Source organism: Nicotiana tabacum, chromosome 16 (genome assembly GCF_000715075.1).
Source record: "Nicotiana tabacum cultivar K326 chromosome 16, ASM71507v2, whole genome shotgun sequence".
NCBI lineage: Eukaryota > Viridiplantae > Streptophyta > Magnoliopsida > Solanales > Solanaceae > Nicotiana > Nicotiana tabacum.
Genome location: NC_134095.1, coordinates 145661235 through 145688132, shown reverse-complemented (window position 1 = coordinate 145688132; position 26898 = coordinate 145661235). Strand labels below are relative to the sequence as shown.

General features: G+C 38.6%; 2 protein-coding genes and 1 pseudogene across 2 annotated transcripts; 2 read left to right on the top strand and 1 right to left on the bottom strand.

Moving 5' to 3' along the window:
* The first annotated feature begins 9699 nt into the window (after positions 1-9699).
* On the top strand, positions 9700-14131 carry LOC107831774 (zinc finger CCCH domain-containing protein 17-like). The gene is made up of 3 exons (XM_016659571.2): positions 9700-10087; positions 11652-11762; positions 11938-14131. The coding sequence occupies exons 1-3, from the start codon at positions 9941-9943 to the stop codon at positions 13837-13839; spliced, it is 2160 nt and encodes a 719-aa protein (XP_016515057.1). The 5' UTR covers positions 9700-9940; the 3' UTR covers positions 13840-14131.
* Positions 14132-16376: 2245 nt separating this feature from the next.
* On the top strand, positions 16377-23097 carry LOC107831766 (tobamovirus multiplication protein 3-like). Its single transcript, XM_016659562.2, has 11 exons — positions 16377-16809; positions 17829-17919; positions 18115-18167; positions 18257-18349; positions 18431-18502; positions 19593-19665; positions 19770-19815; positions 21387-21450; positions 21546-21599; positions 21869-21946; positions 22703-23097. The coding sequence occupies exons 1-11, from the start codon at positions 16639-16641 to the stop codon at positions 22793-22795; spliced, it is 888 nt and encodes a 295-aa protein (XP_016515048.1). The 5' UTR covers positions 16377-16638; the 3' UTR covers positions 22796-23097.
* Positions 23098-23839: 742 nt separating this feature from the next.
* Positions 23840-25465, bottom strand: LOC107831758 (UPF0481 protein At3g47200-like; annotated as a pseudogene).
* Positions 25466-26898: the final 1433 nt, after the last annotated feature.

The window sequence follows — 26898 nt, the reverse complement described above, 5'->3', positions numbered from 1 at the left end:
GGAAGTGATCCCAGTACCTACGATCACGACATCAAAGAACAAGGGACCAATCGAAGAGAAAGACACCAAAAAGCAATCACGGGCCTCGACCTCGACCGGGCCAGAAAAACGAGAGGAACATCCAACAAATGAGGAAGACGACTTTAGGGTCCCAAGATCCTTCGTGACACTTAATGACATCGATGCAACCAAGTAAACAATCGAGGAACCGGAACAAGTCATTATATTCGAGCATCTGCCAGATAGAAAGGTATACTTGGGCACGGGGCTAACCCCCAAGCTCAGGAAAAAATTCATTAGTTTTCTTAAAACTAATGCCGATTATTTTTCCTGGTCCTACTTATATATGACAGGAATTCCACCAAAGATAACAACTCACAAATTGAGTTTGGACCCAAGCTTCCATCCGGTTAAACAGAAGAGGAGGCCACAGTCCGAGGTTAAACACATATTCATCAAGGACGAGGTATCTAAACTCTTAAAAACAGGTTCCTTTCGGGAAGTCAAATTCCCTTACTGGTTAGCTAACGTAGTGGTCGTACCTAAAAAGGGAAATAAATGTAGAATATTCGTAGATTATAAGGATTTGAATAAGGCATGCCGAAATGATCGATGCAACGACAAGGCATGAGATGCTGAGCTTCCTTGATGCATGTTCTGGGTACAACCACAAATGGATGAATCCGGAGGACCAAGTGAAAACTTCTTTTATAACTAGGTTCGACATTTATTGTTATAATGTGATGCCCTTTGGGTTAAAAAATGTCGGTGCCACATACCAACTCCTTGTTAACCGAATGTTCCAGGAACAAGTAGAGAAATCAATGGAGGTTTATATTGATGACATGTTAGTTAAGTGCCTACGAGCAAAGGACCATTTGAGACATTTGCAAGAAAACTTCGACATACAAAGGAAATACAATATGCAGTTGAACCCAGAGAAGTGTGCCTTTGCAGTCAGTTTGGGTAAGTTCCTCGGCTTCATGGTATCTAACCGGGGAATAAATATCAACCTAGATAAGATAAAGGCCATAGAAGATATCACCATGGTTAACGACGTTAAGGCAATCCAAAGACTGATCGAGCGGATAGCAGCATTGAGCCGATTCATTTCCAGGTCGTCAGATAAAAGCCACCAATGTTTCTCGTTGCTAAAGAAAAAGAGCGGCTTCGCCTAGACCTTGAAGTGCAAAAAACTTTGGAGGAACTCAAACAATACTTGAGTATTCAAACACGGACAATGCAACTGGGACAATGAAGAAAACAACAAGAATTGTTCAACCAACAAGCCTCTTTTAGTATAGAATGTACAACAAGAATCACAACTGAGGTATCGCCTCATATTCACATTTCACAATTTCAATCATAAATTTTTCTTATATCACCGCGTGAGCCTTGCATTTATTTTTGAAAATATTTTGCTGAAATAGCTACACGTATTTTAGCCCAAATCACACTTAGCTAGTAGGGTTGTTGAGGATGTGTATCCTACATCGGGTCAAATTTGCTTATACAACATAAGGTGTTATATGGGTGTGTCATCCGGAAGAGTTATAGTTATCTGGGGTAAGACCTCACAATTGAGATCTGATCATTTCAACAGGTTCCTATGGTAACTCTAGACTTAGACGTATGTTCATATTTGGATTCGGAGGTTCTTAGAAGGTTTTAGTTCTATTTGTCGAAAGTTGGAAATTTGAAGGTTTGACGAGTTCAAAGATTTGATCAGGAGTTGACTTTCGTGTTATCGGGGTCCGATTGGTGTTCCGTGACTTTAGTTAGATTCATTTGGTGAATTGGTACTTATGTGCAAAGTTTAGTTGTGATCCGTAATGAGCAGCTATTTCTTTACTTGGTAATGTTCGAGATAGCCGTAACTGGTGTCTTAGTTCGGGAAGAAGAAGGTATGAAGTTTCCTATATATTATGTTAGTAGAACTCTAGGTGATGATTAGACGAGGTATCCACAACTAGAGAAATTGGCGCTTGCTTTACTAGGTGCATTTAGGAAACTAAAACCTTATTTCTAATATCATCTTATATGTGTTGTGACCTCGTACCCATTAAGGAATGTTATGCATAAACCTAAACTCTCAGGCCAACTAGCAAAGTGGGCTGTAGAGATTAGCGGGTATGATATTGAATACAAATCCCAGATAACTATAAAGTCCCATATATTGTCAGACTTCATGGTCGATTTCACACCGGCCATGATCCCCGAGGTCGATAAAGAATTACTACTCGCCTCAAGGACTAGCTCGGGGGTTTGGACCCTATTCACAGACGGTTCCTCCAACGCAAAAGTTCCGAGTTGGGTATCGTACTAAAAACCCCCATCGGTAACATAATAAGGCAATCAATTAGAACTATGAAATTGTCTAACAACAAAGCTGAGTGTGAGACTATGATTACAAGTCTAGAATTGGCTATAAGCTTGGGGGCTGATGTTATCGAGGCTAAGTGCGACTCTCTCCTTGTTGTTAACTAAGTTAATGGAACATTCAAAGTCAAAGAAGACCGGATGCGGAGGTACTTAGATCAACTGCAAGTAGTGTTACATCGATTCAAAGAATGGACGCTATAACACGTGCCTCGAGATCAGAATAGTGAAACGTGCATTGGCTAATTTAGGATTGTTAGTAGACTTCGAAGGGTTCAACTATGGAACGGTGGTGCAATTTATGAGCTCGATAATAGAGGCTAGTCAACTCAACAAGTTTGACTTGGAACTGGCCGAACAAATACGTGTACTACCTTCAGAAGGGGGAACTACTATCGGATCCTAAAAAATTAAGGGCCCTTCAAACTAAAGGCGCCAGGTTTTGCTTAGTTTATGGCCAACAGTACCGAAGATCGTTTTTCAGACCATTAGCAAGATGTATGGGGCCCGATGAGATCGATTACGTGATGAGGGAAGTCCACAAGAGGACTTGCAGAAACCATTCATGAGCAGAATCGTTGGTATGAAAATTGATCAGGGCCGGGTATTATTGGAATGAAATGGAGAAGAATGCAAACTATTTCATTCAAAAGTGTGACGAATGTCAGAGGCATGCCCCGATGATCCATCAGTCAGGGAAGCTGCTCCACCCGGTCCTTTCCCCTTGATCGTTCATGAAGTGGGAATGGATATAGTAGGTCCCTTACCATAGGGACCCAATAAGGCTTAGTATATTTTGCTTATGACTGATTACTTCTCCAAGTGGGTTAAAGCACATGCATTTGAGAAAGTTAGATAGAAGGAGGTTATCAACTTCATTTGGGATCACATAATCTGCCAGTTCGGGATACCAACCGAAATTACATGTGATAATGGGAGACAATTCATCGGTAACAAGGTCAATAAGTACTTCGAAGATCACAAAATCAAAATAATTTTATCGACCCCTTATCATTCGAGAGAGAATGGTCAAGCGAAGTTTACAAACAAGATCATATTGCAGAACCTGAAGAAAATATTGACCGATTCAAAATGAAGGTGGAAGGAAATTCTACCTGAGGTCCTGTGGGCGTATCGAACAACCTTGAGGTCGAGTACTAGTGAAATACTATTTTTCTCTAGTCTACAGGGGAAGAGGTTTTGATTCCAGTAGAAATATGGGAACCGAGCTTGAGGTTCCAATATGCTACAGAAGCATCAAACGATGAGTCCATGGCCACAAATTTAGATTTAGTGGATGAACGGTGAGAAGCCTCCATGGTCCGGTTAACAGCTCAAAAGCAGCGGATGGGAAGATACTGCAACCGAAGGGCAAACCTTCGACTTGGTCTTGAGAAAGTCACACAACATACCAAGAACCCAAATGACGGGAAACTAGGCCCGAATTGGGAAGGACCATACAGAGTCACCAGTATAACTGGAAAAGGCTCATACCATCTTGAGTCCAAAAGTGGCATACAACTACAAACAACTGGAATGTAGTGCACTTAAAGCGGTACTACTGCTAAGGTATGAATATCCAATTTTCTTTGAGGTTTATTATCCTTCAAACTAACTCGTACCGGTATTCAATCAAAGTTAATTCCAAGAATCATAGAATTAGGTCTGAAAACACGTATTTCACTCTTTTTCCTTTCGACCGATTTTTTTCCCGAAGTGGGTTTTATAGAAAGGTTTTTAATGAGGCAACATGAAGCGTGTTACTTTAGTCTTGAAGACCAGTGAAGGACTGGGGACTGGAGACTGCCCACATCGGACTAACAGTACTCGAGCCCTCGAATTTCGGCCTCAAGTACTAGGGGAGTATCGCACCCCGAATCAAGATTCGGAGATCTGAGTTCGAAAATTTCGAAGACAATTTTATTCAACATTTAAAGCCAAGGCTTGAATAATAGGATTTATTGTAAGGTCAAATGATCAAATGAATTGTGCCTCAATAGTTCGTTCTTGCCACATCGGATAGTTTTTGTATCTTCGACTATTTACACTATATTCAAAGTAATAAATTAAGAAATTCACCTTCTATACTTCATCGTTTCACACTTACACAAATAATGTTACCATTATATCACTTAGAATAAATATTGGGTTCAAAACCTTCTAAGCCCATGAGCCATCATTAACCGGGGTTACAAAACCCCAAAGACAGTAAAAGTCCACGAGATTGTGCCTAATCATTTAAAGACCAATAAGCCTACGGGTCACCCCGAACGAGGGAGTGCTGTCTAATAATAAGACCAGGCAAATCGGGTTACAAAATCCTGAGGGCACCAAGCCTACTAGGTAGGGCCTAAATACAAAAGGCTGTGACCTAAGGTCCAAAGACATTGGAGCTTCGACCTCAACGTATGAACGATTCGGAGACGTCCGAATTCGTAAATATTAAAAGTAAGGTCCTTATACATTTTAGGTCTACAAAGACTATGTCCGATTTGATCGAATCAATCGGTTTTGAATTTTAGCCAAGGCAAAGATCACCTTCAACAAAGGCTAGCTGTCTTCGAATGAATCATTCCCATACCCAAAATTAAGACTTCGTTTCATTTTGGTCAGATCCTCTGAAGTCAAAGCAACTCAGAGCCGTTATTTAACCCATACTTTATCCGGGCTTTGGAAGTCAAACAATTTGAGCGACGAAAAAATTTATGCTAAGGCAATGATAATATATTAGTCATACTGAATCTGAGACATAAGTTATATATTATAAGTCCTAAGCAAAAAGCAAATGTGGAAAAATTGAAGGACACAATGTATAACCAAAGGGTAATTTCATATATTTATCAAAAAGATTTATAGAGGCACGAGAAACGACCCCAAAATACAAAATGTACGAGTATAGAGAAACAAAAACAACATAAACTAAGGCATTCCCTACCTAATCTTCACCAGAGCCCAGCTCGTTATCTGACCCCTTGGGCTTGTACTTCACTTTGGACTCGGCTTCTAACCTCTTGTCCTCTTCAATCTTGGCCGCTACATCGATCCTTCTGGCTTGGATCTCCTTGAAAGCCTCCGTTCGAGATATCCACCTTACATACTCGGTCTTCGTTATAATCTTGGCTTCAACTATCTCGATGTCAGCCTTATACTGAGCCGACATATCTTGGGCGCCCGAGATCTTTCTCGAAGCCACTTCCAATTTGGATTTCAACACAGTATACTCTTGACCAAGAGTATCGCGCTTTTCCACGGTCAAGGCGAGTTGTGCTTGGAGCTCCTCGTTTAGCCAAGACTATTTTTCATCCTTGTCTTTCATCACTCGGAGTTGATACTTGGTCGACTCCAAGTCTTTGGTGTCATCCCGCTCTGATACTAGGAGATCCATTTTGCCTCTTAGCTCATCAGCCGTAGCCTTGACCCCATTCATCTCGGACCTGAGCTGGTCGATCAGAGTTATCTTTCTTGGACCTCGGAGGTTGCGGCATTAGCATTGGCCTTTAGCCTCTCATTATCAATATCGAGTACTCTTACCTTATCAACTACAAGATCATAGTCCTGTTTTTCTTTTGAGGCCTCTTTTTGGGCCTTCTCTAGTTCAGCCTGAAGGGTAGAGAGGTCGGTCGTGTCCCTAAGGACTTCGTCCTTTTGCTCACAGAAAACTTTGTACATCTTTGTTTGCCGAACTTGTTCCTTGAGCTCGAACTCGAGATGACTACCCTCCATACTGGATTGGTGGAAGCTATCATGGTGAACACTGAGGCCTGAGATACAGAGAAAGAAGACTGTTAAAGATAGTCAGAGAAGCGCGAACTCGTTAAGACAAAAAGAAAAGAAGACATACTCGATTCAGTGCCTGCTGAGCCTCATTAAAAAGGCTTGGCCCTCCCACCTAGTTCATCTTCATTTGGTACTCATCAGTTCCTAGGGAAGGGAGATAACTGGCCAATCCGACTGGCCCAGATAATATGCTAGTATCCGCCGACAACGAGAACATGACCGTCCACTTTCGCTCGGGATCCGCACTCGGGGCGGGAAACTGTTTCTCAAGCTTTGAGCTCGGATTCGGCCCACTTGATTCTGGTTGCACAACCTTTTTCGGGATTTCTAGGTGGCCAAACCCAGAGTAGTCTTCCAACATGCCTACATCCACATCCTCAAAAAATGAGTTAATTGCATCATATATGGCCCGGGATGACTCAGCCGGTTTCTCTTCAGTGGCCCGACCCTCATTTAAAGTGGCATCCATTTGAGGCAGTGACTCATGGATGTGGATAATAGTATCGCCTTCAGAAATGACCCTTCTCAGACTGGAAGGGCTTCTTCCGAAGCAACAACCGCATATTCTTCTTCTGGCCCTGAGTTAATGAGGATTTGGCCTTATGAGCACCCTCCTCAAGGGCCACTAACTCTTGATTGGCATCTTCTGAGTCATTCGGCTCTTGGTTGATGTTTTCCATGTATTCATCATCCTCAGAAAAATCCTTGAGTTGATGAAGAGCTTCAGAGCCCGGAACACGGGCATCCAAAGTCTTTTTGGTTCTCTTCTTTACCCTGAGCACAATTCTTCTTCTTTTCTTGACCTCGGTAGAAGTGTCTGAGGAGTCGGGGGATATTTTTTTCTTCTTCATTTTCTCCTCCTTCTCTGCAGCAACTTCGGCGACGAACTATAGAGAGGTAGAGGGTTTGGAAGATAAGGTCGATACTACGGTATCCGGGACTTCCCGAAGCTTGGTGGTCTTTGGCAAGTGTGTGAAAGAAGGAATGAGTTGTGTCAATGACGAAATAAGGAGTGACAAGCAAGAGATCTACCAGAAAAGAGCACTCACCATGGGAATGAGCCTCCCACTTGCCTTTGGAGAGCTTACGCCACTCACGCTTGGAGTAGTTCAGATGTTTGCATATACCCTCGATCCACTTCATCATATGTGGGGCCACATTGGGGACTCAATGGACATCCGCACATCGAATAAGATATGTCATGAGTGGGAAAAGTAAATACAAGAAAAAACTCTAACAGCTTAAGAGGAAGTAAACTTGCGATTCGAGTTCCACTTCTCAGGGAACGACATGAATTCAGGAGGAATGAGGTCCTTGGTCTTTATCCGAACGAACCTCCCCTGCCAACCTCGGTCCCTGTCTTCGTCTATGCATGAGAAGGGAGCCTTCTTTGCCCGACATGTAAGTTTGATTAACCCCACTCAAAAGATTCGGGGGCTATACACTCGAAGCAAGTGATCAACTGTGAACTGTGGCTCCTTCATATTCTTCGCAAAGTGGCGGAGAAGAGTCACGATCCTCCAAAAGGATGGGTAAACTTACCCGAGGCAAATGTTATATCTCTTGCAAAACTTGAGGACTACCGTATCAACGGGACCAAAAGTGAAAGGATATGTGTAAACACTTAAGTATCCTTCCACGTGTATTGTGATGTCCTCATCAGCATTGGAAATGACTACGCCCTTGTCTTCCCATTTGCAGTTCTCTCGGACAGCCTTGAGTGTCTCCATGGTAATGGAGAAAACATACCTCTACGCTTCTTCTCCCCGATCCCCTTGTGCAGAGGCTTTCTCGACTTTGAAGTCGTTATCTATGGAGCAAACGCTGGGAATAGAATCTGTAAGAGGAGATCCCTGGGCTGCTACCGGAGGCACTGCCTCGGTGCCGGTGGCCAAGGAAGAGGTTATTGGTGTGGTGTTTTGAGGTATCGATTTTGAAGTCTTCACCATCCCTATCTGAGAATATGGAGATCTGGGGATCTAATACGACGATTTGAAGATTTGATATGAAGATTTGAAGATTTGATATGAAGATTTGAAGATAAGGTATGAAGGTTCGAAGATGAACTATGGAGATATGAAGGTATGAAGAACAAGTTGTGGAGGTTTGAAGGATCGACAAATTGATGAAGATGAAAAGCTCGAAGGTAAATTAAGGAAATTTTAAGTTAGAAATTTAAAAAGTGAAAGTGAGAAACCGGAACTTTTATAGGGAAAGAGTAATGATTGCGAAGCATTCTGAATCTAGTAACTACCGAGGGTGTTCAACCGACGACTGTTGTGTATCCAAAGTCAGAGCGACGTGACTGATGGGACGTTTCGGTTCGTCAGCTTGCACATGATTTATGAGAGAAGGAACCGGTGTCAATTAGTCACTTCTCATCGCTCCTATAATCTACTTTTTGAGAAGTGAGGGGACTATTTGTATACAGGTTAAATCGAGGATAGAGTTATCCCCAATTTCCCGCTGTGAAACGAGGAACAACGTTACTTGTTTCTGGCACGGTTGAGATCGAAGTTACCTAAAGATCGGAATCAAGAACAGACGAATAATATGACAGGTCTCGAGCACGACCGAACCCTGAGGGAATCAAGGTCGAGTGAGATGAAGAATCAAGGGTAAAGGAAAGGCGGTTAAATGAGACAAACAAGGAGCCAAAATATCCACCATCAGCTGGATATTGCGGCACAAATCACACTCGGTATTGGCTTCGGATCTTATTTTCGTGGGAAAGAAAGAAAGAAAAGAATTTTATTTTATTTAGACTTATACTAAGGTTAAATCTCCTCTACTATATAAAGAGGAGGACCCCTTCATTTTTCTGGCTCACTTTTTTCATGCTTACCAAGGCAATAGAATTTACTTTAGCTCTCAACAATCGTTTTAAGTGTTATTCAGTTAGTTACCCATTTATTCGGATTCGAGCTCTATTTCGAGGGCTCAATCAAGATCAACCGTCGGCATTTAAGCTAAACACAAGGCTTAATTACTGCATCATTATGATTTGATCGTTTTATCTTATTTCAATTTAACTATTTAATGTTCTCTGATAATTTATGTTAGATTAAATTATATATTCTTTAAACCGCGTACAAATTTAATTGTTATTCATTTTAACGGATAAACAAAAGTAATTTTTGTTGAATGGTTTAACATAAAATATATAACAAATGACAAAATTAATGGGCCTAAACTCCACTAGAATAAAGTAAACATGCATGGACAGATACATACATGAAGTTTCGTAAAAATGTAAGTTTAAAAAGAATTGTCTCATGTTCAAAGTTAAGCAGAGGCAAGAATTCCAAATATAATATCTTTCATCTGTCCAAACTTTGTTAAAATTTTGGTGGACAACGTTAATGATATCTGTGCTGTGCTGATAAGAGATAGCAGCTGTGTGAAACTAATCGAGATGTCAATAAGTTGGCTGGAACACCATAATTATCAAAAGAAAAAAGAAAAAAAGAAAAAGAAAAAGAAAAAGAAAAGAAATTGGAAACTCCACAACTTAAAAGCTTCTTTCACCAGAGCCTCATCTTTCTCTTTCTCTCTCTCTCCCTTATTTTCTCAACGGCTTCCTCCTCACCCCCCCACCCCCATCCCGACCCCACCTCCCATCCCTATTGGGTTGCAAAGCTGCTACACCTGAATCAATTATGGTTCAGATGTGCTCATAATTGTATGCATATACATACAAAAATTACATATATACCTTTCTTAGGAAACCCTAGATCCACCCCCTAAAGCTTCGTGTAGGATCTCTTATTAGGGTTTTAGAAACATGGTGGGTCCTACACCGCCGCAGCAGCTACAAATTCAGACGCCTTCTACGGCCGCGGCGCCAGCCACATTATCAGCTGAAGATGAAGCTCTTAAACGAAACACTGATTGTGTCTACTTCCTCGCTTCTCCTCTTACCTGCAAAAAAGTACCTCGCTTTTCCTTTTCTTTTTAATTCGATTAATACAGCTTACTTTAGGTCGGTGTTAGTCTTTTTAAATTAGATTTGTATGTTAGTGTAGGGATTAGTGTGAGATTTAGAGAATTTGTAGGCAGATGCGGAGTGAGGATTTGAAGTTTATGGGTTCTGATTTCCCGCATAACTCATAGCTCGTTTTAGTTACTGAGTTTGCAGTAAAAATATACATACATATTTAACGGATTTCCTAATACTAGATCTAAACAAAAGCTACTTGGTAACCTGTACATAATACACTACCTCCGCCCCTATTTGTGGGTTTCGGTACATGCAGTGGAATTAATATATAGGATTCATATAGCTGATTCGAATTAGTTTGGGATTGAGACGTGGTAGTAGTAGTAGCTGATATGATTTGATTAGATCGTTTTATGGACCTGAACTAGTTGAAGTATGTGTTCGATCAACAAGACTTGTTTTTTGGTGTTTTTAATCCAAGGTGATTGCTTTATTTTTTTAAAACTTGAGCTACTTACTGTTTTTAGAAGAGGGGATCCAGGAATTGAACTTTATGGGTTCTGGATTCTAGGACAATGACCACAAGTGCTAGCATTATTGGGTCCTAAACTTGATTTTTGTACATATTCAGTGGATCTCCTAACATATATAGAGTGCCTACATCCGCCACTGGTTTTTAGTTATGGGTAAACCCTAGCATTCCGGAAGCTGTGGTTTCGGCTGTCGTTTGAACTTTGGACTACCGATGCCTGATTTTGAATTTCGTGTTCCTTTTTTGTTTCTTGTGCTATCAGATTGAAGAAAGTATCTTTTTTTTTTGGTCAGGAAATGTAAAGAATTTTGAATGAGCTGTGTGTCCTCCAGATTTTCCGTAGTGAGAAGCCATTGCTCTATGTAGAAGGTTTTAACTTATATATCTAGAAGTCTTCAATTTAAAGCACTGTTGTCTTTTGGTGTCCTTGTGTATTTGGATCTATCTTAGGGCATGATCGACGCTCTTGGGAACGGTTAGGTTTTTGCTATTTGCCGTTTTGATACATATGCTCAAGCAGCTTGTTGGTTTTTCTGTTAATTAGAAGTGCGTATCAAAGATTTTTTTTTTTTGTTTATCTATATGATGGTTTTGAAATACTGGGCTGAGAGTCAATCTTGGAGCAAGTTTAAAATTAGAGACTTGGATGCCAAAATTAAGTGAACATGTAATTATTATCAATCACATTTGTCTTTATTATCTACGATAGAATATTGGTTTAACATCTTAACTGTCATTTGATTTGGTCGGATTTTGTAAGACAAAGTTAATCAATGCAACACGTGTGGTAACTGAACTTATTTCTCATTAATTTATCTTTTTATAACAAGTGAGTAAATGACAATTGTTGCACAAAAGCAGTTGGCATCGTACTTTTCCGTATCAATTTTCTGTATGGGTGAGTGAATACAGACTTTATTGGCTTCTCCATGATTTATAATGTTCTAGGTGATTCAATCTGTGTCTTTGCTCTGTACGCATCTACATCAATTTTTCCTGACGCCTTAATTATTTTGTCAACAGGGAAGCGAGTGTGAGTACCGCCATAGTGACGTAGCTCGGCTTAATCCTCGAGATTGCTGGTACTGGTTGAATGGAAGCTGCTTAAACCCAAAGTGCGGGTTCCGGCATCCTGTGAGTCATTTCTTCTCTAACATACTCCGCAATCTTATCATCTATGTGCTATAATAAGTACCCAGGTTTCCTTGTTGTGGTGATATAAAATTAACAGTTTATACTTTTAATAGTGAACACAGCGTGCTGTGTAAGCTAATTGTTGACATGATAGTTAACAATCTTCTTCTTACAGCCGCTTGATGGATTTTTGGGAGCTCAAGTTCAAACTCCTACGGGATCTTCTGTACCTCCAGTGGCATCTGTTGCACCTACACCAAATGTTCCATATGGTTCTGGTAAGCAAGGTGTACCCTGCATATTCTTCCAGCAAGGCTTCTGTTTAAAAGGTGATAGGTGTCCGTTCTTCCATGCACCGATCTCTGTACCTAACAAAGCCCCACCACATCCTGTATCTACTGCATCTACTGAGAAAAACCCTTTTAAGAAGGCATTTGGTAGGCTTGAAAAGTGTGTGCAAGGAAAGACATTTTCTCAAGCAAATACTTGGAAGTCTGGTGGATTACCTCTACAAGCACAACCAATTGGGAAACTGGGAACTCATTTGTCCAAGAATGACTCTGCCTTTAACGAGAACGTGCTGCCACCAAATTCTGTCATTGATGTTGTGCATCACAGGCACAAACCAAAAGGTGTGCCTCCTACAAATGGAAATCCTGTTGGTAGGTCCAACAGAGTGCATCAGTCTGTCAGGTTTGATGATCACAGCAGCATTCAGAACAAGGGTGATGATATTTCAAGGGAGCTTTCGCCTGGTTTTGATGTTCTTGTGGATGATGAGCTAAGAGGTAATGATTTCTATCACGGTGAAGATCAGTATGGCAGAGATGCGGAAAGGAATGAATACGATATTGGCCGCTCTGCCGATTACACTTCAGTAGCAGATAATGACCAAGATGCATACCATGATGTGTACGAGCGTGACTCTCACGACAGGCTTGCGGGTCGCTCTGGTAGGGTGCAGCATAGAGCTTCTTCTGAGATAATACAAGGGGAATCAGCTCATCTTGAGAGGAGACGCTATGGTAGAGCGTACAGCCCCGAAGAAGTTCGAGAGTCAGATCTGAGACATCGTTTATCAAAGCATAAGAGGGTTAATGGGTTGAGGTCAGTCATTAGTCATGACTATGCAAGTGAAAAGCATGTTGATGATCGAGGCTACCAGGGTTCCAGGAGGGATCGACAGCATTTACCCTCACATGATAGTTCTGTTGCTAGTCGTCTTCGAGGAAGAATAAAGTTACCAAGTAGATCATCCTCTCCAACTAATGGGGCGGACATGGGGTTAGATAGGGAAACGGATAGGGCTAGGAACCGTGGCAGGTTATCTTTAGAAAGGCCCCAGCTTTTCTCTCAACAGGGAAGGCTTCGTGATAGAATAAAGGGAAGAGTGCAGGAGGATCTCAGTAATGCTGGAAGAAATAACAGTGGTCCACGCCTTAGAAAAGATATAAGTGAGAATAATTCTGATTTTTCTGGTCCACGAAGGCTTGCAGAACTTAAAGGTAGGAAAACTGCTGAGACCAGTGAACAAAATGTCGACGAGCAACAGGCCCTAGGGAAGCGTAAGTTCCAAAAGCATGATAGCTATCAGCAAAGTGGAGGTGATCTATCATTTGAAGGACCAATGCCTCTGCAAGAGATCCTGAAGAGAAAAAGAAGAAGTGAAACGGGCATGCCATCTGATAAGAGTGAAGACTATCAACATGAAAGAAAAGACCACTCATTGGTAACTTCCTCAATCTCCAGGAGCAGGTCTGACCTTGGGCAAAAGGAAGAATCTGATCCTCCATCAGGTGAGAAAAATGGGCCTCAAGAGACGATATCTGCTGGTCATCAATCTCCTCTACACGATGGTGCAAATGAACTTGAAGCTGAAGAAGGGATGATTGTGGAAGAAGAAGATGATCAAGACCCCGAAGGTCATGATCAGAGAGATTATGATTATGAGCAGGTTGATGGTGAAGACTACAATTTAGATGAAGGTGAGAATGCTGACGCTGGTGAGGAATACCTAGATGAAGATGACGATGATGGAGATGACTTTGCAAAGAAGATGGGTGTTGTTTTCTCGTAGATGATGGGATATATCATTTGCTCTAAGTTGTTGCTATGGCTGTAAGCATTTGTGAGCTACTTAGGTTGGCTCAGAATGAGCAAATTCAACTGCTCTACTGATTTTATTTTTAGAAGTAGAGAGAACACTCTTTTTCTTGCCCTTTGCGCTATCAGAAATTTTTACTTTGTATTTATACTCAGACTGGATAGAAAATTTTCCATCAGTTAGTGGCACTTGGCAGCTCTATAGTTTTGCCAAAGAGGGTGTTGACTGTAACATTAGAGGATTAATAAGAAACATGTTTGCTATATCTTTTCTCTTGAAATTGGTTCAGCTGAACTTAGTTGTAATTTTTTCTTTTTTCCTATACATATTCGGTAGTGACATTGTTACTTGTATCAATTTGCTCATTCCGAGTTAAAGTTTATGTTGGGAACTGCGCGGCAAGAATAGTATGGTGTGAAGAAAGAAGAGGGGCAATTCTCGTAAGGTGAAATAGAACATGGAGTCCTACTAGTTTAGGATCAAGTCCTTTTTGATATAGAAAAAGCACAAATGAGTTTTTAGGTTCTGATTTCCTGTTCAATAGACTATACCCCGGTGATATGCAGCATAGCCCTTGCATTCCTTTTTGTTTTGGTTTAGTTATCTGGTATTTGAAGTAGCCCACTAACTGGTTAATTCGGTTTTTTAAAGCTCGAACCTGAGATTTTTGGTTAAGTGATGAAGTGTCAACTATCTCATTACGTTCATGGTGATGATTCCTTGCACTTCTCCAGCTTTGATTTGGTGGTACATGAAAATGGAAATTTCACTTGTATTGATGTTCTATTGTTCTATTTTTTATTTTGTTTTAGTTTTTATTTGGTGTCTGATACTAATATTGGGGCCTTAATAAATCCGGATTTGCGCCGGAAGCCTCACTGTTCTAAATTTTGTTTATAGTTTCGTAGTTGATAATTTAAGCATTTTGTATGTCAATATACATGTAGTAATTCTCTAATAAATTGCAATATCCCTCTTAAGACAACAAGCTCCCGTCTTTAAAAGTATTTTCGTGTCATTTTTGTACGATTCTCCCAAAAACCGATTCCCCACTTACAAGATACTCTATCCGTTTCAATTTAAATGATACACTTTTCTTATTAGTTTATTCAAAAAAGAATGATATTTTTTTTATAATTGAAAATAATTCAACTTTAAACTCTTCATTTTTACCCATTTTATTCTTAATGAGAGGTTTTTATAACGACACAAATGTCATGGCCCCACAAAGCTTTTACCCCTTAAGTTTTTAAGATCACAATTTCAAAAGGCTTCTTTTCTTTTCCTAAAATTTCATGTCGAGTCAAACTACCCCATCTAAATTCCGAAACTTCTTCTTCCTCGAGTTTCAATCAGAAATTCAACCTAAAACCAGCTTTAAACTTAACAAATCTCCCTTAAAATTGAGATATAAACTCTAAATGATATTTTCAATCGTTTTCAAGAACACCCAATCGAAAAAAATTTACAAATTCGTAAAATCTGAATATCTAATTCAAAGCTTCGAAGCTTTTTAATGGTATGTCAATGACAGACCCCTCCACCTACAATTTCAGAGATAATATTGATGGATTTGTCAAGTGTTGAAGCTTTTTAATAGTTGTTGGTGGAATTGATTAAGAGAAATATATGATGCTACAATTTTAGAGAGATAATAGTTTGATTTGTATGAGAGAGAGAGAGGGAGATATTAGTTGATTTGTATGAAAGAGAGGTGATGATTTTGGGTATCAGCGAATCTCCTACGGTGGATAAGTACAAAGACACATGATGTTTTGTAATCCTTTAAAAAAGGAAGAGTTTCTTAAATGTAGGGGGATTATCCGTAACTGATACCCAATATTTAAGATATGTTTCATTTTCTCCTTTTTATGGTTTTGTATAAAACTAGTAAATATGAGTATATAAAATAATTAATAAAGAACCTAAATAAAGATAGTAAATAAATTTTCATTATAGTATATCCAGATAGAAATCCCCCGCTAAAATTGAATTGGGGAGAGTACAAAAATCACAGAAGTTTTTTGGGAAAATAATTGTAAGACGAGTTCTTTTCATGGTTGAGGCCTTGTTTTTCCTTCTTTTGATCCCTTTAGACACGTTTCTTCTTTTCAATTTAGGCAATGGTTAACACTTAACAGAACGAAAAAGAAATAACTTACTCAGCTCAGATAGTTAATCACAATTAAATAACAAAAGCGTATTACCTTTTGTCTTTAATTAAACACAAACTTTTAAGTAGAAGACACGTGTCTATTTGATTTTGATACAAACACTAACAATATAGGAATTTAACTTATAGACAAAATGTAAAATTATTTAACCTGTTATAAAAGATTATTTATTTTATTTTTAAGTTATTAATTTTAATTATTATGAACAATTATCCAGAACAATTTTTGCTAGTAATCTTAAAGCACATCCTCTCCGTTGTCAACCCACGTGTAATCTGTTGCAAAACAATTGTGCCGATTCATTACTTTAGCTGTCCTATGATTCACTTGACTTGTACCTTTCAGATAATATTACCCTCATCATTCTCTTTAAATCTCGTAGTACAACATATCTTAACATAAAATAATAGTCAAAATCCTAAAAAGTACGATCACGGAACGTCGTCGTACACATCTTTAATACACGCTCTCTGCTCCTTTCTCGCCGGCCGTTTTAGACTCAACAATTTTCTGAAAAAGGAAAGACTTTAGTAAAACAAATTCTCAAAAAAATTCCTTTTTTTACTTTACTTTGGTGTCTAATTTCGGATCTCCGGCGATGGGTCGGGTAGAGACGGCAGCGGACCCGTCGACGGCAGCGGCGGTGGTGGCGTACCGCTTGCATGAGGCATTAAGTTGGTGGGAGGAGGTGAACAAATCCATTGTTTGGCAAGACCGTACTTTCCATGTCCTCGCGATCTTATACGGCGTCGTTTCAATTGTTGCTCTTGTAATTATCACTTTTTATTTATTATTTATTAATTTGAAATTTTGGTAGTAATTGTGTATTAATTAGCTCGAAAACTCCTTTAAGAATTTAGATGCCTTATAAAGATTTTCTTAGACCATCCTTGTAATATAACTTGTTATGACAGTTTACTTTCCGTGACTTGTAGGTTATCAATCAATGTTATTAACTAGAGTTACCTGCCTTTATGTGATCTGGTTGTGTAAATTTGTTTATGGTCAGTGCATAGAACTTAAACTCTTTTTTGAGGGTTTTGGTAGAACCTTAAATTCCACGCTTTACATGACAATTGAATCATTAGTCGAGATCATAAAAGAGCAAAGTAGGAAGTGGAATTAATACGATGAATGCAAAAGCATTACACCCCGAGATACATCGAAATGTAATAGCCATACTTAGTGGAGTATCAGGTTTGAGATAGGAACTTTTCAATCATTTAATTACACTTCATTGGATAGCAACTTGAATCTTTTGTATCCTTTCGAAGATTTGTCATAGTTAACACTACACTCTAGTTGTCAATCTATTGCTACCCTCATCCTTTATTTATTTGTACTTATAACTGGCTATGCTTTTTGAATCTCACATGGGTGAGGGTAAGACGGGACCTTAATACCTGGAAAAACCTTCAAGAGGGTGAATTGGGTAATTCGTAAATTAATATTAGGCTTCATTGATTTACCATGAGAGCTATCCGCTCTTCCTTGTTTCCTGTAAATTGGCTTTATATATGCTATACAAAGGGCAACTTCTTATAAGCATGCAAACGCCTTCCAGTTTGAAATTGGAAGGTGCTACGAGTTGGTTTTTTCGTTTATGTGTGTCCTTAGTTGATTTTTGAATGATGATCTGAATTTCCATGTATCCCAAAAAAAAAATATATCTTCTTGCTTATCAAGTAATCATGTGGTTAATATGTGTTCTAAAATAGATATAGTCCCTGTTATTATTGTTTTAATGTGCCTGTGACTCTGGTTGTTTCTAACTTTGTCAAATTGCAGGTGCAATTAATTCGGATTCAAATGAGAGTTCCCGAGTATGGATGGACCACTCAGAAAGTTTTCCACTTTCTCAATTTCTTGGTGAATGGAGGTTGGTATCTTCTTTCATACGTAATTATTTATGTTGGAAACATGCTGATTGAAAATATTACAAGGTGTTTTTCTGATCTGTCCGGTACTCCGGTTAGGGTTATACTATTTGGGAAAAAAAGATTTTTCCGGCACATTTCAGTTTGCTTTGACCTGTTGGGTTTAGTAATGAAGTCGTGTTTTTGTCCTTTGGTAGTTCGCTCGCTTGTTTTTGCATTTCGCCGGGATGTTCAGAAGTTGAACCCTGAGGTTAGGCACTGACATAGATTAGACGTCTGGTTGCCATTTTTATCTTTGTTTCCTTTCAGTTTGTAACTATGTAGGTTATGTCTGTGTAGATTATCCAGCACATCTTGCTTGATATGCCAAGTCTTGCATTCTTCACAACTTTTGCTCTGCTAGTATTATTCTGGGCTGAGATATACTATCAGGTTTGCCTGTGTTCTCTCAACTCAATGCTTTGCAGATTGTGTCACTTTTCAAGGTTAATATATGTGTCTTTCCTGTGGCAGGCACGTGCTGTATCTACTGATGCTCTTAGGCCTAGTTTCTTCACAATTAATGGAGTGGTGTATGCTGTTCAGGTAGATATTTAGTCCTTACACTACACGTGCTCAGCAAAACATTGGTGCTTGAGCAACAACAACAACAACAACAACAACAAACCCAGTATAATCCCACGAGTTGGGAAACATTGGTGCTTGAGCATTGAGTTAAATTAACTTGTAACATATTGCAAAACTTTAAACCTAGAGATTATTCTCCCAAGTGGACTTATGACTTGACTAGTTTTACAAACAAGGACTGCATTTCATTTTTTTGATAAGCGATCCAAGGGAATGACACACAGCTTGTAGCCTTATCCACTTCAATACCAAGCTCTTGTCCGCGGCAGAGTTCGAACCACGGATGTGCCTAACCCACACATCATGTGCTGCGCTCTTACCACTAGACCTAGGGTCACAATGACTGTCTTTCACCTACTCAGTATTTCTAAAAATTAGCAGAGGTTTTTCTTTTGAATTCTTAGTTGCATTTGTTTGTTTTACTTAAATTGTTACTCCTACTTAGTTTGCGTTATCTGCTGATAGATCTAGTTGTTGCATCAAATGCAAGTTGTACACTGACATTGGAATTTATTTGTTTTATATTTGCTGACTGAATTCCGTCCGTCTAAACATGTCTTCTCATGCACCAGATAGTAATAAGACCTGCCTTCAGCTTCCCTTCAACCACTTTCCTATCCAGTACAAGCTCAAAAAGTGTATTCATGTTGCTTTTGGGGGTAGGACACACATGATCGACCCTTCCCCCACCCGCCAAACCCCAAATGCACCCATCCCAAAGTAAAAAGGAAAAAAGCGTCAGTAATTATACAAATTCGTCACATCAGAGGGAAGAAAAGAAACACAGCACCAGTAATGTCTTAATTTACTGGTTCCAAATGAAATTACATGAATAGGACTGGATTTCTAAGTTTGAAGATGCTTTATCAAGAAGGGATACTGCGTCTGGTGATTTGCTAAGTGCCAGAGTTGGACATTACACAAGCTTATGTCCTGTGATAGAGTTTTTACATGAAACAGTATCTGAGAAATTGAATTTCTTTCATAGCTACAGATGCTTTGTGGATGTTTGTTGCTTGATTTATTCTTTTTCTTATTAAATCTCCAGATTATATTATGGCTCATAATATGGTGGAAACCTATTCCAGCTCTCGTCATCTTATCTAAGGTGTTCTTTGCAGGTGTGCATTTTGGATTTTACCTTATTTTAATATTTTTTATTGCATAGATATATTGCGTCTGCACTGACATATTTTCTTTTGTACTGGCACGCATTATCTTTCAGGTGTATCTCTATTTGCAGCCTTGGGGTTTCTTCTTTATGGAGGAAGGTAAGATCTAATTTCTCTTACCAGTGATTCAATCTAACCTCTGAAGGAGTGCATTGGTGGAACCACACATCTAGAAGCACAAATGCAAGCAGACGATCATATGCCATGCATTTATTTCTGTCCTTTGTGAGACAATGGCGCTATGTTTATCAAAAGAATATCTGAGTAACGGCTACACAGATCCTTTACCACTTTCACTTTCTAAGAACCTCTGTTGTTATGCTATGTAATTGTTGTTTACTTGCTTAAAGTTGTCCTTTGGATAAGTAATGATCTGCTTACCCAGCCTGCAAATTCATAGATTTTAAACCAGTCTGAGATTAATCCAAGCTAAGCCTTAAGGATCCCTTTTTCTGAACTTAATGTAATTTATATAATAAGCTGTTTCTCAGGTAGTAGATGTCTTTCACTCTCTGATTGCAGCAATGCATCCAGTCGTTCTCATTCATATATAGCAGTCCATATTGCTTTGTCATAGACCATGGTGCTTCCCCGCTGTTGCCAAACATTTGAATAATTTCATAAGGATGAGCTAGTGAGAGATAGGCAGGATTAAGAGTTGATATGAAAGGAGAATAACACCCAGTTTGATGAGTGTATGGTGGATTTAGAATTGGATTTATGGTAGACATCCATCTATCTCTTACAATTGTGTTATCGTCATGGGGTTCATGATCTTCACGTAGGTTAGGTTCAATAATTTTCTTGGTTTAAATGTTTCTAATAGTGAGAGCAAGTGCTCACTGGGTTCTGCAACAATGGGGATATCTTAGAACCAAAGCCCAAATCTGGCTAGTAAAAAATATTATCATTCATTCACAGCTGCAACACTCGTAAAACATATAAAGTTGGTTTTTATCTTCTATTAGACTTTGAGATGAGGTCTATTGGAAATATCCTCTTTACCTTCAAGGTAGGGGTAAAGTCTACGTACACACTACCCTCCTAGACCCCACTTGTGGGACTATACGGGGTTTGTTGTTGTTGTTGGAGTCTGAGATGAATCTACATGAACATGTAACCCAACGGACTGCCTTAAGTAGACTGGGTACGTAGAGTGCCACGTACACCTTTTGTGGCATCTACTCGGATTAGGCACATGGTAATACTGTATCCCACTTGTTCAGACTTGGTCCCTAAATTCGTTTTATTTTATTTTAAATAAAGAACTTGCTCCCATAATTCTTTTGTATACTTTCATGAGCATTTGCTTTTTCTTCTCTCTTTTTGGTTTTTATGTCTTAGCTTATTGGTCTGTTAAATGGTCTAAAGTTTTTTCTTCTCTTATTCTTTGCTAGGTTTGTGCAAATAGATATCCTGCAGTTTAATGTTGAAATATGCAGTTGGAAATTTGATTAGTAACTTACATGATAAGATATTGATATATGCTCACTCCTTGAAGGCTACCTAAAGCAGATTGTATATGTTCGTTTAATTTGTCCCTTCACCTTTTGGTACATGCACATTTTAATATAGTTTGTATGTGAAAAATAGGTTAAAGTGGGTAGTCATGGTTTCATTACCTATTTGATGTTCACAGTTTTCCTTCACCTTACATCACTTCCTTCCAGGCTTTTCCTCATGTTACGGCGTTTCCCTGTAGAATCAAAAGGGAGACAGAAGAAGCTACAGGAGGCATGTTACTGTCGTACTGTGTGTCACTCATTATTAGTTGTCCTTTCTTCTTGTTTTTTTGTCGTTGAACTGCTTCTATATTTTGGCTTCTATAGGTTGGCTATGTGACAACAATATGCTTTACATGCTTCCTCATTAGATGCATTATGGTAAGTACATATTCCTACCGAATAAGATATTCTCAGCTAAATTAGGACGCCGCCACAAAAAGCCTTGTAAGCAGTCAATCCATTTTTGTGATGTGTGATTGACCTCTGTGTATTCTCCTTAGATGGTATTTTTATATTCTGAATATTGTTGTTGTAGTAAATTAGTCCTAGCTTATACTTCCAGGATTTCAACTGTAAGTTGTTTAAGAAGGGCATGAAACCAACTTGACCCATGTTAACTCTTATTTCTTTTATCATGTGCATCACAGCTGTGTTTCAATGCGTTTGATAAAGCTGCGGATCTTGATGTCCTGGACCATCCAATTTTGAATTTTGTGTACTACCTGGTAAGTTCCTACAGCACTAAACCTTTAGTGGTAAGTACTTTCAGCGTGCATATTGCTCTTTAAGTGCCAGTGAAGAAGATTAATATTGCTGGATCCTGCAAAAGTAGTGTATTTTTGGAAGATCCGACACGGGTGCAGAAGCATTTTGGAGGTCCGTGCAACATTGGCAAAGCACAGTTTCCAAATCATGACTTAATTGGAAAACCAATATGATTCACCAGCTTGTGGCATTCAATAACTCTTTTCATGTGTCAAACTTCGTCCCCAGTTCCTTGGTTAGGGTTGAGAGTTTCTTGTTTATGCGATGGTATCTAGGTTTTCTTGAATTGAAAATTGGCTCCAATTTACGGCATTTTGGTGAAACAATAAATTTAGAAAGGTTGACCCGGCGTAACTGGTAAAGTTGCTGCCATGTGACTAGGAGGTCATGGGTTCAAGCCGTGGAAACAACCCCTTGCAGAAATGCAGGGTAAGACTGCATACAATAGACCCTTGTGGTTAGGCCCTTCCCCGGACTCCGCACATAGCGGGAGTTTAGTGTTGAATATGTGTACTGAAATTAAAGCTTGATTTATTTCTATTATTTATGTGTGTTTGTCCTAGCATAAGTAAAAGTTGATGTAAATTTAAACCCATGAGTATTCTAAATTTGGGTTTTCGGCCTGTATTTACAATATTAAGTGCACAGAAACAAGACAAAAGGGATTATTGTGTATATGTTTTGCGGATGACCAGAATTCTGTCAACTCTTTGCAGTTGGTGGAGATACTACCTTCTTCGCTTATCCTTTTCATTTTGCGGAAGTTGCCTCCGAAGCGAGGGATCACACAGTACCACCCTATTCGCTGATACAATAGTGTGTTCAATGATGGGGATGAAGCTTCGGGATGGAAATCAAGCTCTGGGAAGTAGGATCAGGTACCAGACGAGTTGGCTTTTATGATACTTGTCTTACCTGGAAGTGATGGAAACGAAGACCATTTGAGAGATTATCTTGTACATGGTGTATGGTTCATCTGGGACTCTGAAAATATAGTTTGTTCTTTGCAGATTTTTAGTTATGTTTCTAATTTATAGTTTTGAAGCAAGAGTTGTGGAACATATTGTGATTTCTAGTGTAATTATTCTCATCGTTGGTTTTCAGATTTCAATTTATTATTCTTTTTCCCCTATATTTCAAGTTTGTTTCGTGGCGTACTTGTCTGGTACACAGCAAACTATTATGATGCATTGATGTTGCAAGGTAGAGGATGGTGATTTATAGATACATAAAACAAGGTGGATGTTTATGGATTGTACCTGGAACATTATGCGAGAGAACTACTCGAGTACTTTATCTGCTTCATGCTCCCACTTACGGATTCTCAATTGTGAATATGATTATCTTCTCCAGGGAGATGAGTTGCTAGTCATGCTGCAAGTTTGAATGGATAGACATATCTCTCTTTTCATGAAGAGGACTGGTTGGTACACCTGCAGTTCAGCATTTCTAACGACCTTTCTCCTTTTGACTTCTTGACTGTTAGATGTTGCCTCACTTTAATGGATGTGTCTTCAAGCATCAGTTGAACAGGTTGGAATCCGTTGGGTTCAGATGAAAATGGCTACAAGTATGAAGTAACACTCAAGACCTACTCTAATATTATTGAAACTATAATAGTTCTGGCACTAATCTTCCACAGAAAGTCACCAAAGTATGTACTCTCCTCCTCTTCTTCTTCTTCTTTTTTTTTTTTTTTTTTTTTTTGGTGATATGTCAAATATCAAGTTCATATGCATGACTTACAATGTATAGATTTGTAATACTTGGATTAATACTACGATTACAACATGAGGAAAAGATAAAACTTACGCTTCTTCACACCTCTAATCATTTAATGGACAAAGCATTGACACAATAATTAAACTCATCAACGCACATGCAAATTGCATGTATGGAGTTGTGAGGAGACACTACAATGGAGACATTCAAACAATTAGAACAATGACTATTTCTTACGATCAGCTCTGAAAGCTAGTCTGCATTGCTGTGAGTATGAGGAGTACGGCGGCTGCCATAGTTGAAGCTCCGGCCCAAGGACTACTAAAATAATTGTGCCTCAAATTTGCCTTCATTCGGTTCCATGGTTTTTCACAATGTTGAATTAATTTTCTGCATTCTTCTTTGTAGTAGAAGTCCTCACATGAAACGGCAACCCCTTTCCCCATTTTGTTGAAGATGCTGGCCACTTCTTTGTCCTCTCCTATCCTGTTCCTGATGATTCCTTTCAGGCGAAGCAAACTCACATCTTTTTCTGATTCAATAAGATAATCCATGAAAATTACATAATCACTGAAACATGTAGGATATACATCTGGCCAATGCTGTTCAAAAGCTATGAGATTTCGCAGGAGAGTCTCCGTAAGATCAACGATTTCAAATGAAGGAATTTCCATTAACCCTTTCTCAAATTTTATATCAAAGAGTGATACTGTCCTATTTCCAAGGCTGTTATTTGTGTCCGACAAACTATAAACATTTTGAACTTTTGAAAATGTAACTCCAGCTTCACAAAGCTCTGTTGCATTTGGCATGCTGCCATGCAACGTTATGTGTTTCGTATCTCTTGGCGTTTCTTTCGGCCTAAATAGTTGTAAAGGATTCCAACATAAACGTTTCCTGGAATGTTCTGATTTTGTCGTGCTAGTCGTCGTCTGTGAAGGTTGACAAGCCTTGTGTAGTACATGCAGTATATGTTTGAGTTCCATATTGTCTGCATTACCTGTGGTAGTCTCACTCAAGGATGCTGGGCACATATTCGGTAAGTTAGATAAAAAAGTCTTCTCCACTTGTTTTGTGAATGACATTTCACCTTGATGTGCAGTCATACCATGAAGCTTAGTGAGTACAGAGAAAGGAAGTTGGTTCTCTAGCAGCAACAGGTCACGATTTACAAGAGATACCATCCAATCTGTGTTTATAATTCGGCCTTCTCTTGGCTGATTTTCCAAACAATCCTCTCGAATATACTCAACCACGAAACTGCCATCAACCAACAACATGTCCACGAATTCCTTAGTGCTATTAACTCCTTATAATTTATATCGTCATAACACTTTAGTGCTTCATCCTTCATTTCCTCCAATTTTCTGGCGCAACTATCCACATCAAGCCCCTCTTTCCTCTGGAGAAATCGTTGTAGGTACAACAGTTTGTATTTTCTCATCGAATTAAGTTGAGGATTTTTGTTATGGTAAAGACCAATGGGGATCAACTTTGGTGTATAAGCATCTGAATTTGATTCACGTAACCCCACATTTACTTTGAATATGGTACATGATTTTGTTGACCAATTATTGTTCAAATCCTTAAATCTTTCATCAAAGATTTCTTTTCTGGTTTGCAACCCGGATCGATCTTCACCACTTGTATCCCCTATCTCCATTACATGATCCACTTTACTTCCTTCTTCCATCTGTAATTGGTGGGGGAAAAAAGAGTCACAAGTCATTTACTTTTGGCACTTGCTAAGAAAGAAAAAAAACTAACAAGAGATCTCTAGTGTCTATATTAAAATAATTTTGTTTAGAAGAGAAACTTGCTTCCGATTGGAACAGTTATGTTCATTAGTTCTCAGAGCTTGACTTCTTTTTCCTTCTTTTAGAAAAAAATATACTACTAGTATATAGTAATTTTTGCTTATTTTGTTGCCAAAAGATAATTAGATCGAGGCCAAATGACCTAAAAAAAAATAAAAGGATAAATAATAGTAGTAAAGTTTTGGTGAACAAATAACGCCGGTACAAAGAAAGGGGAGGTTGGAATGAGGTTTGAACCGTGGGAAGTCACTTTAATCTTACCAAAGAAATTACCCTGCATGTATTGGAAATTAAATTATGAACAAAAAAATATGAACGACTCCAATAGAACATTTTAAGATATTATTGTAAGTAGGCTTAATACTACTATATAGTTTACCTTTACCCCACCTAATAGCCAATTCACTTTTACACATCAGAAGTGCATCTAATAGTACACTCTAAGGGCCTGTTTGGCCACAACAAAAGATTCTTTTTTCCAAAAAAAATTTACTTTTTTTTCAAAATCACTACTTGGCCATGAAATTTTCAAATTTAACTTGGAAGTTAAATTTCGGAAATTTTCACTTCAAAGTACTAAAAAAAAATTCAAAACTAGCTCAAGATTGTATCTATTTCCAAACACAACTCTAATTTTCAAATACTGATTTCAAGTCGATTTTTTTTCCTCACTTTTTTCTGGAATTTTACATATGTCCAAACGCTCACTTTTTCTTCTTTCTCATGAAAACCCTAAACACCTCTCACCTTGTTGCTTTTTTGTAACAAAACAAAAGCAAAAAGTATAAATGAAAAGGTATTACATGTGAGCGTGCGCTTTGACGAAGCAGTGGAGTTTGGTCGTCTGCTGCTGTTGTCATCTCAATAGAATGCGCCATCCCTTATAATTAACCTTCTTGATCTATACATAAATCCGAATTAAAAGACAAATGTCAGGTTAAAATGCTTTGGTATCAAGCTCTTCTATTCAATTCATAGATGGATACTATTATTAATCCAGATATATTAATACAGAAAAATATGAAAAGAAAAGAAATATCATGCGACTCTAGAAAAAATAAAAATAAAAAATAGCAGGGAGGGTACACTAAACAAATAAGCTCTATTATATTTTTAGTTTTTCCCTCAAACTTACCAGAGAAGCTAACAAAAGCCATTTCTGTAAGGTGGATATATATTGTATGAAAAATATCTAAATATTGTAATGATAAACCATTTGTTTACAAAAGAAAATATAACTGTTCATGCGCATGTAAACAATATTTAAAAATACCCGTTAACGTATAGCGCATGTATTTCATGCGCTATATATATAATTGTTCACCCTTTTTTTAACATTTATGTTATTCGTTTGAGTTCAATTTGTTGTTATT

Excerpts from the sequence above, each read along its gene's own strand:
- LOC107831774 (XM_016659571.2), top strand. The coding sequence starts at position 9,941 with ATGGTGGGTCCTACACCGCCGCAGCAGCTACAAATTCAGACGCCTTCT. Across the intron at positions 10,088-11,651 it reads CTCCTCTTACCTGCAAAAAA|GGAAGCGAGTGTGAGTACCG; the intron begins GTACCTCGCTTT and ends TTTTGTCAACAG. Across the intron at positions 11,763-11,937 it reads AGTGCGGGTTCCGGCATCCT|CCGCTTGATGGATTTTTGGG; the intron begins GTGAGTCATTTC and ends TTCTTCTTACAG.
- LOC107831766 (XM_016659562.2), top strand. The coding sequence starts at position 16,639 with ATGGGTCGGGTAGAGACGGCAGCGGACCCGTCGACGGCAGCGGCGGTG. Across the intron at positions 19,666-19,769 it reads ATCTAAGGTGTTCTTTGCAG|GTGTATCTCTATTTGCAGCC; the intron begins GTGTGCATTTTG and ends ATTATCTTTCAG. Across the intron at positions 21,451-21,545 it reads GACAGAAGAAGCTACAGGAG|GTTGGCTATGTGACAACAAT; the intron begins GCATGTTACTGT and ends TGGCTTCTATAG.